Here is a 13,023-nt window from a genome sequence, read left to right on the forward strand (position 1 = left end):
GAAAGGTCCCTTTTGAACAGAACCTTTGAAGCAACACCTACAGTCTCGTCCTGACATGGAGACATTTGATGGATATCTACTCTGTAAAGGGTGATACACTTAATTCACTGGTCAATGCATTCAGAGAGCTGAGTGTGTTTCTCCATCCTTGTTTCCTCACCTTTTAGATGCATTTTAAATGCATAAAATAAACTTTGTCAATGTAAGAGATGTGCTTTTAACATATTGGAAAATCTCACAGCTACCTTCTTTGACTCATGACTTCCTTCCTTTCCCAGTTTCAGTTACATATCACTGTGGCAACTATGGCAACTGGTTACAGGGAAAAGTGAAACCAGTATTTTTGGTAACCAACAATGTGGCAGTTCAACCTAAGAAAGCCAATGAGAGATAATCAGCCACTTTTTTATCCATCATCACTAACCACTGCACAGAAACTTTTTTTTTAACCCCACAGGTATTATTTTTGTATTACAATACCTCAAGATTATTAAGTTTTTGAAATATAAACTAGAAAGAACATTTTCTTAAGTATGTCATTTTGACAACATTACTAGAGTAACTCGAGCACAAAGAACTTTACTACAAAAATCTGTATTAATCAAATACCCAAAGGAAGATCAAATACCCATTAAAACCAAGGAATTTTTAAACATGAACAAACGCTAGTATTTTAATTACCATACTTCTCCTGAGTCCCCAGTTTTATCAGTTTATTATTTTGCATCGTCCTTTATCCAGCACAGCAGTACTAAAGGTACACACAACACAGGAAAACTGTATTATACTCTGTAAAATTTCATTCAGTATTGCTAACATACGAGTTTCTCTTGACCTATGGTAATATCCATTAACAATCAAATTATGTTCCACTTTACTGAGCAAATAAAATATCCCTATTTTTCCACACAAAGATTGCAGATACGTTTCTAAAACCTGTCAGAAGAAAATGTAAAAAAATCTGTATTGAACAAGTCAAAACAAAGTAAACCAAGTTTCCAGAACACTTGAATTTTCACGCCTTGTTAGTGAACTTCCACAAAATATACTGAGACTTGTAGGAAGCGGGAAAGACACAAGACTTCCCTACAGATAATTATAGTAATTCCAATGACACTTACTAGAAGACAATTCGCATAGAACTAGAATAAAAGCTATGGAAGAATTTATGTGGGGAATTGGAATTAATTCTGGAGCCTTACCAACTATTCCTCCTAGCTCCATATAAAAAAATTTAAGCTTTTGAAGATCAGAATGCCCACCTGGACAGATGAAACTCTCCCTACTCTTCCCATGGAAAACCTTTGGCAGCAGCTGCTTATCAAAGTGTTTGTAAAACTCGTCTTTCAATATACTTTTTTTTTTTAAACAGTGAAGAAACACAACTTTGTTATCCCATTCCTCAATGAAAGATAAAACTTACTACATGACTTATTAACTTAAAATTTAAAAAAAACCACCTCAAACTGTTCTGACTTGAAAAACAACACAGGTAAATGAATAACTATGTAAAAATCAGAATCCATCTGCTTGTCTTTACTTCCTTTTGAAAAAGGGTAACATTCCTTTAATACCAAGCAGAAGTCAGCTACATGCCTAACAGAGTACATACCAAATCCTGGAAAGACTGAAAAGGATTTCATTTAAACTTCTCTGCAACACAAATCTGCAGAATCCCCACGTAATAAATACATACTTTCCTAATTAGGACTGCTTTCCAGATTTTATTCCTTTTTGTCTGTTATGTTCTAAAAGTCTAGCTACTGAATTTCCCTTTCCTAGGTTGAGAGTCCAACAGTATATATTTTATCTACTGTTAAATAGATAAATTTTCTGAAGCCTGAAAGTCTCTCCAGGTTCCTATTCTTTATTCAACATTTACTGGTATTTAAATAGTATTTCATTTTGAATGCACATGTAGGAAGCACTTTGTGTTGCCTACATGACTGTGAAATTCCCATTTTTCTATTCGAGCAAACAGCTTGTAAAATTTTGCTTTGACAAAGTAGAACCGTGAACTTAAGAGGCAAGAAAACACTATTATGCCAGCTAATTCTCTGTTAGCTATAAAGTTATTATAGTTATCTTCTTCCTATTCTAACAACTAAGTCTGTGATACTCCAAAACTTCGGTTAAGGAAAAAAACCCAAAACAATAAATAAAATAAGAAAACAAATCCAAAACCAAACCAAACAATGAAAACCCCCCACTTTGCCACACTGGAAAAACTCTTCTCAGATAAATCATATGCACACATTTACTTCTGCCAGCTCCTATACATATGTAATGACCACATGACTTCGAAATCTAATATCAAAAGGCTAAATTCACATCAGATTAATCAAAAATCACCTTTCAATCTGTAATAAGAAGAAATCTCGGTATTTATCTTCTAATCTTTTGTGCACTCTGTAACTAGATCATTGAATTAAAAAAAACTGCCAGGAGACAGTTCTTCAGACAATGCATTCTTTAGCTGTTTTGCTATGGCACAAGTCACAACACCCCTCTAATTGCCACAAAAGCAAAAAAATTAATGGACGTTCACATAACTGGTGAAACTCAGAAGTTCTGAAAAACAAAATCACACAAATCTTGGTCTTCATAATTGCGTTATCACATATATTATCATTATGGACCAAACCCCTTAGAAAGCACACAGAATACTAATGATACGCCTTACAGAGGTAGCATGTTAATTTGTTTTAAGCTTCTTTGCCTTGTACACATAAAATACACAAAAGAAAAAAAGTATTATTTTTATTCAAAATCTACTTTTACAATTTACTAAATAAGTTACACTTCTTCAAACACATTAATTAGTCCTTATTTAATCAGCCAACCAGTGTCAAGATGAACTACCTTCAAAATAAGGCTCTAAAGTTGCCTTTACTTTTTTAAAATACTGCTGAGGCAAAACTAGTGAACACCACAGTAGCTTTTGTTTTTAATTTAGGGAAAATTACTTTTTTTATTTAAGCAAAATGATCAGGATGACATCAGCAGTAGTTTCTACATGTAACAGAAAGGTCTCAAACTCAAACAATGTGACAAGAAACATCAGCGGTCGATGCCTTCCGGCATCGCCTTCACTTAGGTGATTCTATGATCCAAGTATTAGGTACAGTCACAAGGCACACCTACATAATGCTCCCCTGGAATTAAAAGAAGCATTTTCACATAATTCTGTGAATTATACATACATGTATATTCAAGGATAAAGAGCTAACACACATTAGTCTGGATTTATTCAGTTTCCAAGTTCTTTGCAATGCCGGCCCTAGCAGTATTTTTCAACGGCTTTTTTATATTGAATTTTAAGCCAAATTTCTTATTCTTTCCCCCCACCTTAAAAACTTTCTGAATGAATTAAAAAAACCCCCCACAGGACCCTAAAAAACATTTTTAAAAATTCCCAGAAGAATTCCACAAGCTACATATATGAATAAGAAGCATTATCTGTAAATGCAGGCTAACAGTGTCTCAAAGGCTTTGTAAATGTTCCTTTCCCCTTAATATTGCATTTCAACACTTTCTGTTTATTTATTATTTATTTTTCTGCTCCATACTTCCTTTCAGAGACAACAAGATTCCTATGTTAAGATAACAAGATTACATTTAATTACTTGGCAAGAAAGTTCAGGATAGCTCAAGTGGGTAAATTATAAACCAAAAGAAAATACTGGTTCTGCCTTGAGACACAGTAACAGAAATCCAGCTTTACTTCCAGGCACAGTATTCTTCCTAATAAAAGCAAAGATCAACACAGAGAAATCAGTTAATGTGGGGCACATAAATGCTGATCCGTAAGAAGAGCTGAAAACGCTTTTTGTAAGAGTCTCAGCAATTTTTGCTCTCAGTTGTTGGCTACTACTCACCTACTTTCACAACGATCTTTTAATATTAATGACACAACACACCTCATGCAACAACAGTGTTCCTACTTCTAATAAAAGTGGGGCTTTTTTATTTATTCTTTGCTCTCTATACAAGTGTTCCATTTTAAATGTTTTCTTAATTTCAGACATAACAAACATGCCATGTTTGTAGAAAGAGAAACTGAAGTTGAAAGCAAATATTTATATACTTTTAATGTCAGCTTCCATTTAATAGAGTAGTACTTGAATGAATGGCATTTTAATAAAGCAGATTACACTGTATCTCAGTGCATACTTTAAAAATACTGAAGATTAAATATTTTATATCACATTATATTTCCCTCCAAGTATATAGCTACAATATCATAGTTTCACAGCATTTTTAAAGAACAATGAATATTGACACTATGCAAACAAGCAAACATATTTTAAATGCCTCTTTTGACACATAAGATCAAGAGACTACACAAAAACAATGTTATCTGTACTAAAGAATCAAGCACTCAAAAAAAAGTGAAACCATGTAGTTTTCCCAGCTAACATTGTAACTCTTCTGCTTCACGTACTCATCCTGCTTGCTGGATGGATATAAGGCAACAGTTATAAAGGACAAGGACAAACAGCAGCAGATAAAAAAAAATCCACAAGGAATTGAGGAGAGTCAACACAAGATAACTAACAGAGAGAAGCACCTAGATTTAGATTGCCAAGCGAACCCTAAAAGTTAGGATTTCTTAACTTGAAAATTCTGGACCTGCAGTCTAAACAAAATCCTTCTAGTACTTTTTTAGGGCAGGGGGCAAATCTCTCTACCATTACACATCCCCAGTGGCAATACTACACTTCAAGAACAAATTTGCCATTTTCTTCAGCCAAACTAGCTGGTGGCAGTGGGAGGCTACTTTTTGACTACCATTTGACAAGAGGAGCAGTTACTGTCTGTCCCTCCCATACAGTGGGACGGTTTTAGAGTGTCCTTTCCCACTCCCCTCCCCACACAGCACAGCTGCTCTGGCACTTCCCAGAAACACAACTTTTAGATGAAGCTCATTTCTACTTTTAAACAATCAGAAAATGCAAAAAACAAACAAACAAAAAAACCCCACCAAAAACAGACAAACAAAAAAAGCTGATGAGTACAAACAGTACAGTGTAAGCAAGCACATTCAGGAGTTTTGTATTTCAATAAAAAATGAATGGAATTTCCTACTCAAGAAACAACACATCTCTATAGCCAGAAGGTCTGATGTACATCCTCCACGCATAAGAGTTCCCTGGTGGTCCCATACATTACTACAAGTGCTAAGCAAGTTACAAGTCAGCATCGACAGCACTGAAAACTGAAACCACCTTAAGGCTCTAAGATGAACTACTGCACCTTTGGAAGTAGATACCCAGGTATAGACTTTCCAAAATACCTAGGCAACAGGACAGATATAGGCCCAGCATTAAAAATAAATAACAAAACAAAACAAAACAAAAAAACCAAAACAAACAAAAAAAAAAAACAAAGGAAAGAAAAAGAAAAAGAAAAGAGATGGGAGGTAAGCATTCATCTCCTATCATCACTGGATCAATGGTTAGCAACTTCTGATCCCTCACCCTCAAATCAGTAGTTCACAGATGAAAGTCTGAGATGTCATACAATTAGATTATAAACAACCTAGAGAATGACACTATCTACATAAGTTAACAGCAAAAAGCTCAGAGTATGACATCTGTGTAAGAAATTCTGGTCATGGTCATGCAAGGAAGTAGCATAGAAACCTGACCTAAGGTAAGCTGATGCAGAAATTGATGAACTACAAAAGTTGTGCAGAAATTGTGAAGTATGCTGTTCCACACCCAGTCTTTTAAAAATATTATGAACGTTTAAGATAATTGTTTTGGAAAATAGAATGATCAAAAACTGTGTTATTAAAATGCTCAGTCCTTCACATACTCTCACCATCCATGAAAGGATATAAATCCTTCCCCCTAAACAGAATGTAAATTGCAAGATGCTTTTCAACTCAAGCTTCACCAGATGAACTCAGGGGCTGCATCTAGCAAGTACTTTCCTCCTCACTATGATCTTCATACTTGTACACTCTTCCAACTACTAACTCTGAAGAGCCAGCAATATGCCAAGGAGGTGTATTGTCTAGTTATTAAGCAATCCAAACCAAGCATCTCCACGTGTGCCTCAATTTCCAGAGATGTTAAAAACATATTAAAATCAAATTCTTCAGGTAAAAAGGCACGAGTGTTTAAACACAGAGTGTATATATTTATTCAACTTAAATAGCTTAATTGCTCTTCCTCAAGAACTCCGAAAAATCATGCTTCAGCTCCAAGGGAATAAAAGCATACAAAAAAACAGATGAGAGAAAAAGAATAATTTAAATGAAGATTGCTGTGAAATGATCCAAATAATTTTTTAATACTTTATGGGTATGTACTTAACTCCTACAGAAACATGAGAGCGTTTCCAGAACAGAAAAAAACCTGAAGAATAGCCAAAGACAACTAGACAATTTTCGGTCTAAAACTAGAGATTTGGGTCTGCAGTGTAACCACTTTTCCTTTCAATATGCCCATTTCTGTTTCACTTTTAATTCAGGGATCAGTTTTCTAGGACTGAACACGTTCACATTACAAAGAGTACTTAAGCAAGGGTCTCCCTCAGCTGACGACAAGCAATTTATAATAAAGCCCAACCTTAAAATAGCTTTACACTGTGCACATTTTTTACATTTATGACAAACAGTACAGGAACTGTACTTGTTTCTTCTGAAAAGAAGCATAAATAGAAGCAAGCTGAATTTCTCTGCAGTCTTGAAAAGAAATTCAATCATTAACACAAAAAAAAAGAAAGAAGAAAATGTCTTTTGTATTTTTGCTCCTGGTATCTCATGACTATTAAAAAAAACGCCATCTGATGATAACATCTTTTTAGGATCTGGCTTTTTTTAAAGCTGCCAATGGAATGAGCTGCCAGAGGGACAACTGAGAACATACTTACTTATTCTCAACTCTTAGTTCATGTTCTTTCTTACACGGTCTTAAAAAAAGCAAAACAAAACCACACTACACTACCAACTGGGATTGTCCTAACTAACACAAAGCCAAATTATTTTACACCAACTTCCCCCTTCCATGGACATGCTCCCGTTTAAATAGCAGTATTAGTTGCCTGCTGTCAACTTAAGTTTTTCTGCAGTGCATCACTAAACAAAAATACCATTTTACCAAGGAAATCGTAACAGAGAACAGAGCAATTAATCTGATGTTTGTAAACACCACATGGGAGCTGAAGGCTGTTTGTCAAAGTCAGTCAATAAGTAGCTTCTTACATTAACGAAACTTACTACAGGAAAGAACTGCAGTCTCAAAACACGTATTTATTTAGGTTAATTTAACCAGCTTTAATTGCTCACTACCTGAGACTTGTGAGTCAGCTATTTAAAAGGCATCCTATTATTTTAAAAGCCCTCACTTGTCTGTGCAGTCTGAGTTCAGTCACAGTACAGGCAATGAACCTGCACATGGAAGTGGTGCCTGTTCTGAGAAACTTTCCAAACTACTGCTCTTAAATTAGTAAGAATTTAAGTCAAGGGGTAAACAAACATATTGGTGTTGAAAACACACAAATATAAATTTTGGAAATAGCTCCTGAGAAGTTATTCTGCCCCATAAGGAAAACACTTCCTTGAAGGTTTTTTGTTAAACTGACATAGATCTTACACTACAAGTTTATTCTTAATTTTAAAACGGTGAGATGGACAAGATTCAAAACTTATATAAACAAACGTAATTTTCATTCTGGATCTCTTAAAATTAGAAAAAGAAGCTCAGAATCCAAAATTAGAAATAAAGTTGACTTTTAGCTTGGCTTTTTTTTTTTAGTATGAATATCAACTGCAGCTACTATTCCAAATTCAGCAGTTAATTCTCAAAAGTACAGTGAATGACAAATGAACATACAACATAACTTAGTCTGACAAAAAAACCCCAAACCAAACGTTCTGAGGACAAGACAGACCACTTGATCACTTCATAATTTCTCTGAAGTAGTTACTGCATTTTTAATGCAACTCCACAAAAGTACAATATACACATTAACAGTAATTCTCTGAGAAAGGCCTTCAAAGAAAGCATGTAAAAAACATAAAGAACTTGAAGGAGGCATCTAAAAGCACTGGTTTAAAATTAAACAGATAATAAAGTAAAGGTTTCTCACACTTTGATGGTTTGCTTACCTCTGGGGGGGAATATAAGGAGCAGATACTGTTGGCATAACTGTACAGGGTTCAACCACTGTTTTCTTGGCTTTTTTTGTCTTTTTTCTGATTTTTGATGTAGACCTAGCAGTTCTGACTGATCCCTCCTTTCTACAAACACCGTTTTTGATTTCAGCTTCTCCATATATATTCAGAGGTCTCCGTGTGCAACCTGGTGGAGTATGTACATCGCAATAGGCAGTCTTTTTCACAGAGAATGTTGTTCCACTGCCAGTTAGTTCTTTCACAGGTTCCATTTTCATATATAGACCAGCCTTTTGAGCACATGTCACATGGAATGCAGTATAGCAGTTTGCTTTGTGGCACTGGATGCAGGCACCAACACCTTTCTGTTTACAGAGGTAGCATGTTAACTTCCATCTGGCTGGGGGAATGTTCCTGACACCATCAATTGGCTCAATAAAAACCGTATTGGCAAATCCAACTTCTGGAATCCACAAAGCACACACCACGTGTCCCCAACGATCATCATCTGTCTTTTTAAAGGCACCTCCCTTGTTTGGGCACAGCACACAGTCTACAGGCCGAGAGCGGGACTGCAAACAGTGTCTGCAGAGCCACTGGCCCTCAGGTATATATGGCACCCCATAGCATTCCTGATGTACTGCTAAATTACACATATCACAAAACAGGATCACATTGCTGTTCTGACATTCACCATCCATGCATATACAACACACTGCATCTTCATCAATTAAAGACTGATGATCACCCTGTTTTTGGTTCTCACAATAAGACTCTTTCTCAAACCTATCCATAAGGAATTCAAACATATTCTGTGAAACAACTGACACTCCATCACTTTTCCGCTTATCATTTATCAGTTCTAACCACGCATAATCTTCTTCATCCATGTCATACTCAACTTCATTATCAAGTTCTTCTGCTGACTTCTCAATGAATTTGTAATAAATTGGAGGTCTCCGAGGAGCTGAAGGGGGACTGTATTCAACAATCCGTACTTTTGGTTCTGGAAGAGGAGCTGTTGTAGCAGGCATACCCTGGGAGCTCGGAAGAGCTTCATTTTTCTTTTTCACTTTGTTATTTTTATGGCGTTTGCTTCTTAGACAAACTGGTGGTCTTTCACTGTTTTCTTTATTGCTGTTGCATTCACTCATTTCCTGGGCAGTAAGATCATCTTCTAATATAATTTCTAAAGGATCAAAGATACTGATCCTATGCAGGCGACCTTCAATTTCTATTTCAACCATCCTTTGAGCTTGAGCGTATGTCAAGGTTTCTCGTGTCGGGGAGTGCTTAATACTGCATGGGGACGAAGAATGCCTTGCTGCCGATACTCGATGGCATCTTCCTTTTCTCCTCATTTGGTAATGTTTACCTAAAATTAGAGCAACAGTTAATACTATGAACTCCCAACAATCGTATTAAAATATTAGTTTTTAAAATACTGCAGTAAGGAAAAAACCCTTCAGTTCTACTGCCCTCTATGTATATATTTAACTAAAAATAAACAAAACCTGTCACTCTTACTCAACAGGACTGCTCAGTTTCGTACAAGTTTAACCTAAAGATCAATAGATCTTCTAAGTAACAGCTTCACTGAGTAAACACAGCTATACAAAATCCTTGCTACAAAAACCCTCTAGAAGCACTTTTTGCAAGACCACTGCATGAGAACAAAAACTCTTCAGAAGTGTCACAGATTAAAAAACCTGCATTTGTTACCTTGTAAGAAAACCTTTAATAGAATACTTCGTAACACCTTAGGGGTGCCTGCAGTTTGAAAATCTTTGCAACAGCTACAGATTATGCCCTCTAGACCTTTCTTCAGAAGAACTAATGCAATTGTGAGAGAAAAACAAGTTTTCTCTGAATTTTTTTCCAGCACTCACATTATCAACTCAATTACTATAGCTATATTTAAAAGCTAGAAAAGCACACATACTTCCACATTTGGCAAGTGGGCAGTTTGACAGCCCCTACTTTTTTTACTTTCCTCAATCCTTAGTGAGCCTATTATTCTTCACAACATGACAAGAAAAAACAGAACTCGCAGTACCCAATATGGTGCAGTACAGACTGCAACTAGTAAATATTCCACCTGTAAAGTAGGTTTGACTTAGAGCCAAAACATGTTCCCTGCTTTTAAGTATGCATGTACACACACCCTTCTCCTTCAACAGATTCTTCAGGAGCTGATAGATAAAGATCTCACTGTTTTTAAACCCAGTCCCAAGCTCTTTAAAACAATTTTTAAGTTTACCACCTACTGCAAAAAGATCACATACCACATAAAAAGATAGCTTTCTTCCCACCATTCCAAAGCGCCAGGGCTAGGATGAGCATGCATTTTGGTCACAAAATTTCTAAGTTAAAAGCTTCCATACATACTTATGCCTTTTGACATCTTCATGCTGGGTAGGGCTTTTGTCCCATAAGGCTTGAAAATATTAGAAACCTGACTGACATTGTCAAGTTTAAAATTCTATTCCCCTCCTTCCTTCTTCCCAATAAATCATTAATAAATTTCACCATTCAACCTCAGCTACATAAAAAACCCTCTATCTTTAAGCACTGCTTAAAGTATTATTAGGACCTCACCATTTCAACTCTGTATTTCTAGTCAGTGTTGCTCACTATAACACAACTAGTGTTAGCATGTATTGCCAAAATAGCAGAGAAATAGAGAGATCAAAGCACAACTACTGTTAAAGACCAGTATATCTATTTCAGGAAGAAAACAGCAAGCACTGAACAACTACATTAACTACTCCATGCCACTTGCCTTTTCCATAAGTCTATGACAACTTCTAAATGCACACCCTCAGAGTACTGAAGGAACTCCTTTTACAGGAAGACTAAATCACTCAGGCAACTAACCCTAAGACTAGCTCCTGAAAGGCTCTGATCTGTCTGCTCTCACAAACTGACCCTGCTTTCATAATCTAAACTAATTTTATTATTCATATGAGAATTGTGCTTCTCACAGATCTTTCACACAACTTATTTTTAACTCTTATTACTTGTTTCTATACCGTATAACCAGACAACAGTCAGTGTTTAATCATGACAGATCTCTGATCTGCTCTTTATAAACAACAGAATAATATAAAAGGTTCCAACTCTTCAAACAACTTTGGACGAAGCATTTAATAATTTAATTCTGTAAAACAACACAGGATTCGATCACACTAGTTTCTTAACTGCAGAAAACTGTTTAAACAACTAATACTGCCACAGAAGGTCCAACGACTAAAACGAAAAACATACCAGTAATATAACCAAAATGAAGTTAGTTCCCAGTTTCAATACAGATTTTGTAATTCAGAGGCCCAAAGGTAATACAGTAGTCCTGATTTCTGTTTATTATTGTGAACAAGTAATGATGGATTCTTCAGCTAAAACACACTGACGTGTCAATGTACAGCACTTATTACAGATCAGAATGGACTCAATTTACTCATCAATGAAGAAACACAATTTACAACATGTTTACCTCATATAATTGCATTTCAATTCTGCCTATATGTAAAAGTCTGTTTAAGTATTTTTAATGCCCCTTCCTACATTTTAGCTGGTTGTGTATCTGTTCATATTGGCTCCTGAGGACAGAGACTGTTTCAGAAAAAATACAGAGGGAGAGATGAGAGGCGACCTTCAGAAATCAAAAACGTGTAACCTGTCCACACTACCTTAACCCAGTACCACAGTAAAACACATTAATGCTGTTTCCAAGCTCTCCATCCCACTCCCTTCCCAAGATTCTCGAGCATGGCTTCAGGCAGGCATAAGAATAGGAAGAAAATACTCAAAAGCACAAGATCTTTAATCTTGCTTAAAGATTTAGGATGGCTGTTGCAAAAGTCAAATGAACTGTATGAACCAGAGTGATAAAAAAATTACTGAGTTGACATCTAAGTATACTGTAATACTCAACAGTAAATACAGCTGAATTAGGAAGGAAGTTACAGTCTCAAACACAGAATGGACGCCCTATAAATACAATGTAATGCACACAGAATCGACACGGGTAGTACTCTGGCCTAATTTCATGCAAATTTAGCGTGAATAACTTAAATGCCCCAGAGGACAAAGCAGTGTTTTGTTTCTCCAAGATTCTTCTATTTGCAAATGTTCTATAAATACTCCGGATGAAGACCAGATTTCTGCATAGCAAATTCACGATCTACAACTGGTTTGCTTTTCCTAGGCAACTATCAGCTAGTCTTTTCCCTGTCACCCCTCCAACCCCCCTTCCCAGTATCCTGTAGATTGATAGGAATGAGGATCAAGACCTAAATTTGAAAAACAGTAAACTAAGACAAGTTTCCATTCAACGCTCACAAAGATACTGCACTAACCGCACACGAAATTATTTTAATGTACTTCTCTTAGCACTGTCCTGCCCTCAAAGACTGCGGGATATAAACCAGGAAAGTTATCCACAGCTCTCCTCTCCCAGAATTGCATCAGCTACTTAGGAAGAAAATCACCAGCAGACGTTTTTCCTCACCACAACAGAAGTAGACGGAGACAGCTGTTTCTGTGAAATACACGATATGAGGCAAAAAAAAAAAAAAAGCTATTTATCAAGGTGTAGGATAGCTAAAACCAATACGAAAAGTACAATAGCATATAGTTCTAAATTACTATCTCTGCCCTAGTTACCCTCCTCCTCTTCAAATAAACTGCCTCTGGTCCCTGGATTCCCTGCCCAATAGACTAGGGAATTCCATTCTCAATGGCACTTTCGTGTAGACCATTAAAAAGAGAAAGACACAGGAATCCTCTTTAGTCCTAGACAATGAGGGACGGTAAGCAAACAGTGCTTACACGGGGCGGACACCACCCGCCGCTTCAGCCGCACAGCCGGAGAGATCCCCTCGGGGGACGGCCCAGAG

The 13,023-nt window shown here is 36.3% G+C and overlaps 1 protein-coding gene across 5 annotated transcripts in view; it reads right to left on the reverse strand.

Annotated features, from left to right (window-relative positions):
* The window catches only part of BRD1 (bromodomain containing 1), a 56,507-nt gene extending 47,007 nt beyond the window's left edge, over positions 1 to 9,500 (reverse strand). For 3 of the 5 annotated variants that reach the window (XM_017745962.1, XM_017745960.1, XM_017745963.1), the window contains exon 1: positions 8,120 to 9,494. In XM_017745962.1, coding sequence (XP_017601451.1) covers positions 8,120 to 9,486 — 1,367 coding nt within the window. In that variant the 5' untranslated portion in view covers positions 9,487 to 9,494. Of the gene's footprint in view, positions 1 to 8,119 lie in introns of all 5 variants that reach the window. The other 2 variants (XM_008642539.2, XM_008642538.2) reach the window with 2 other exon arrangements.
* Positions 9,501 to 13,023: the final 3,523 nt, after the last annotated feature.

The sequence above is a fragment of the Corvus brachyrhynchos genome, unplaced genomic scaffold (assembly GCF_000691975.1).
Source record: "Corvus brachyrhynchos isolate BGI_N302 unplaced genomic scaffold, ASM69197v1 scaffold239, whole genome shotgun sequence".
Classification (NCBI taxonomy): domain Eukaryota; kingdom Metazoa; phylum Chordata; class Aves; order Passeriformes; family Corvidae; genus Corvus; species Corvus brachyrhynchos.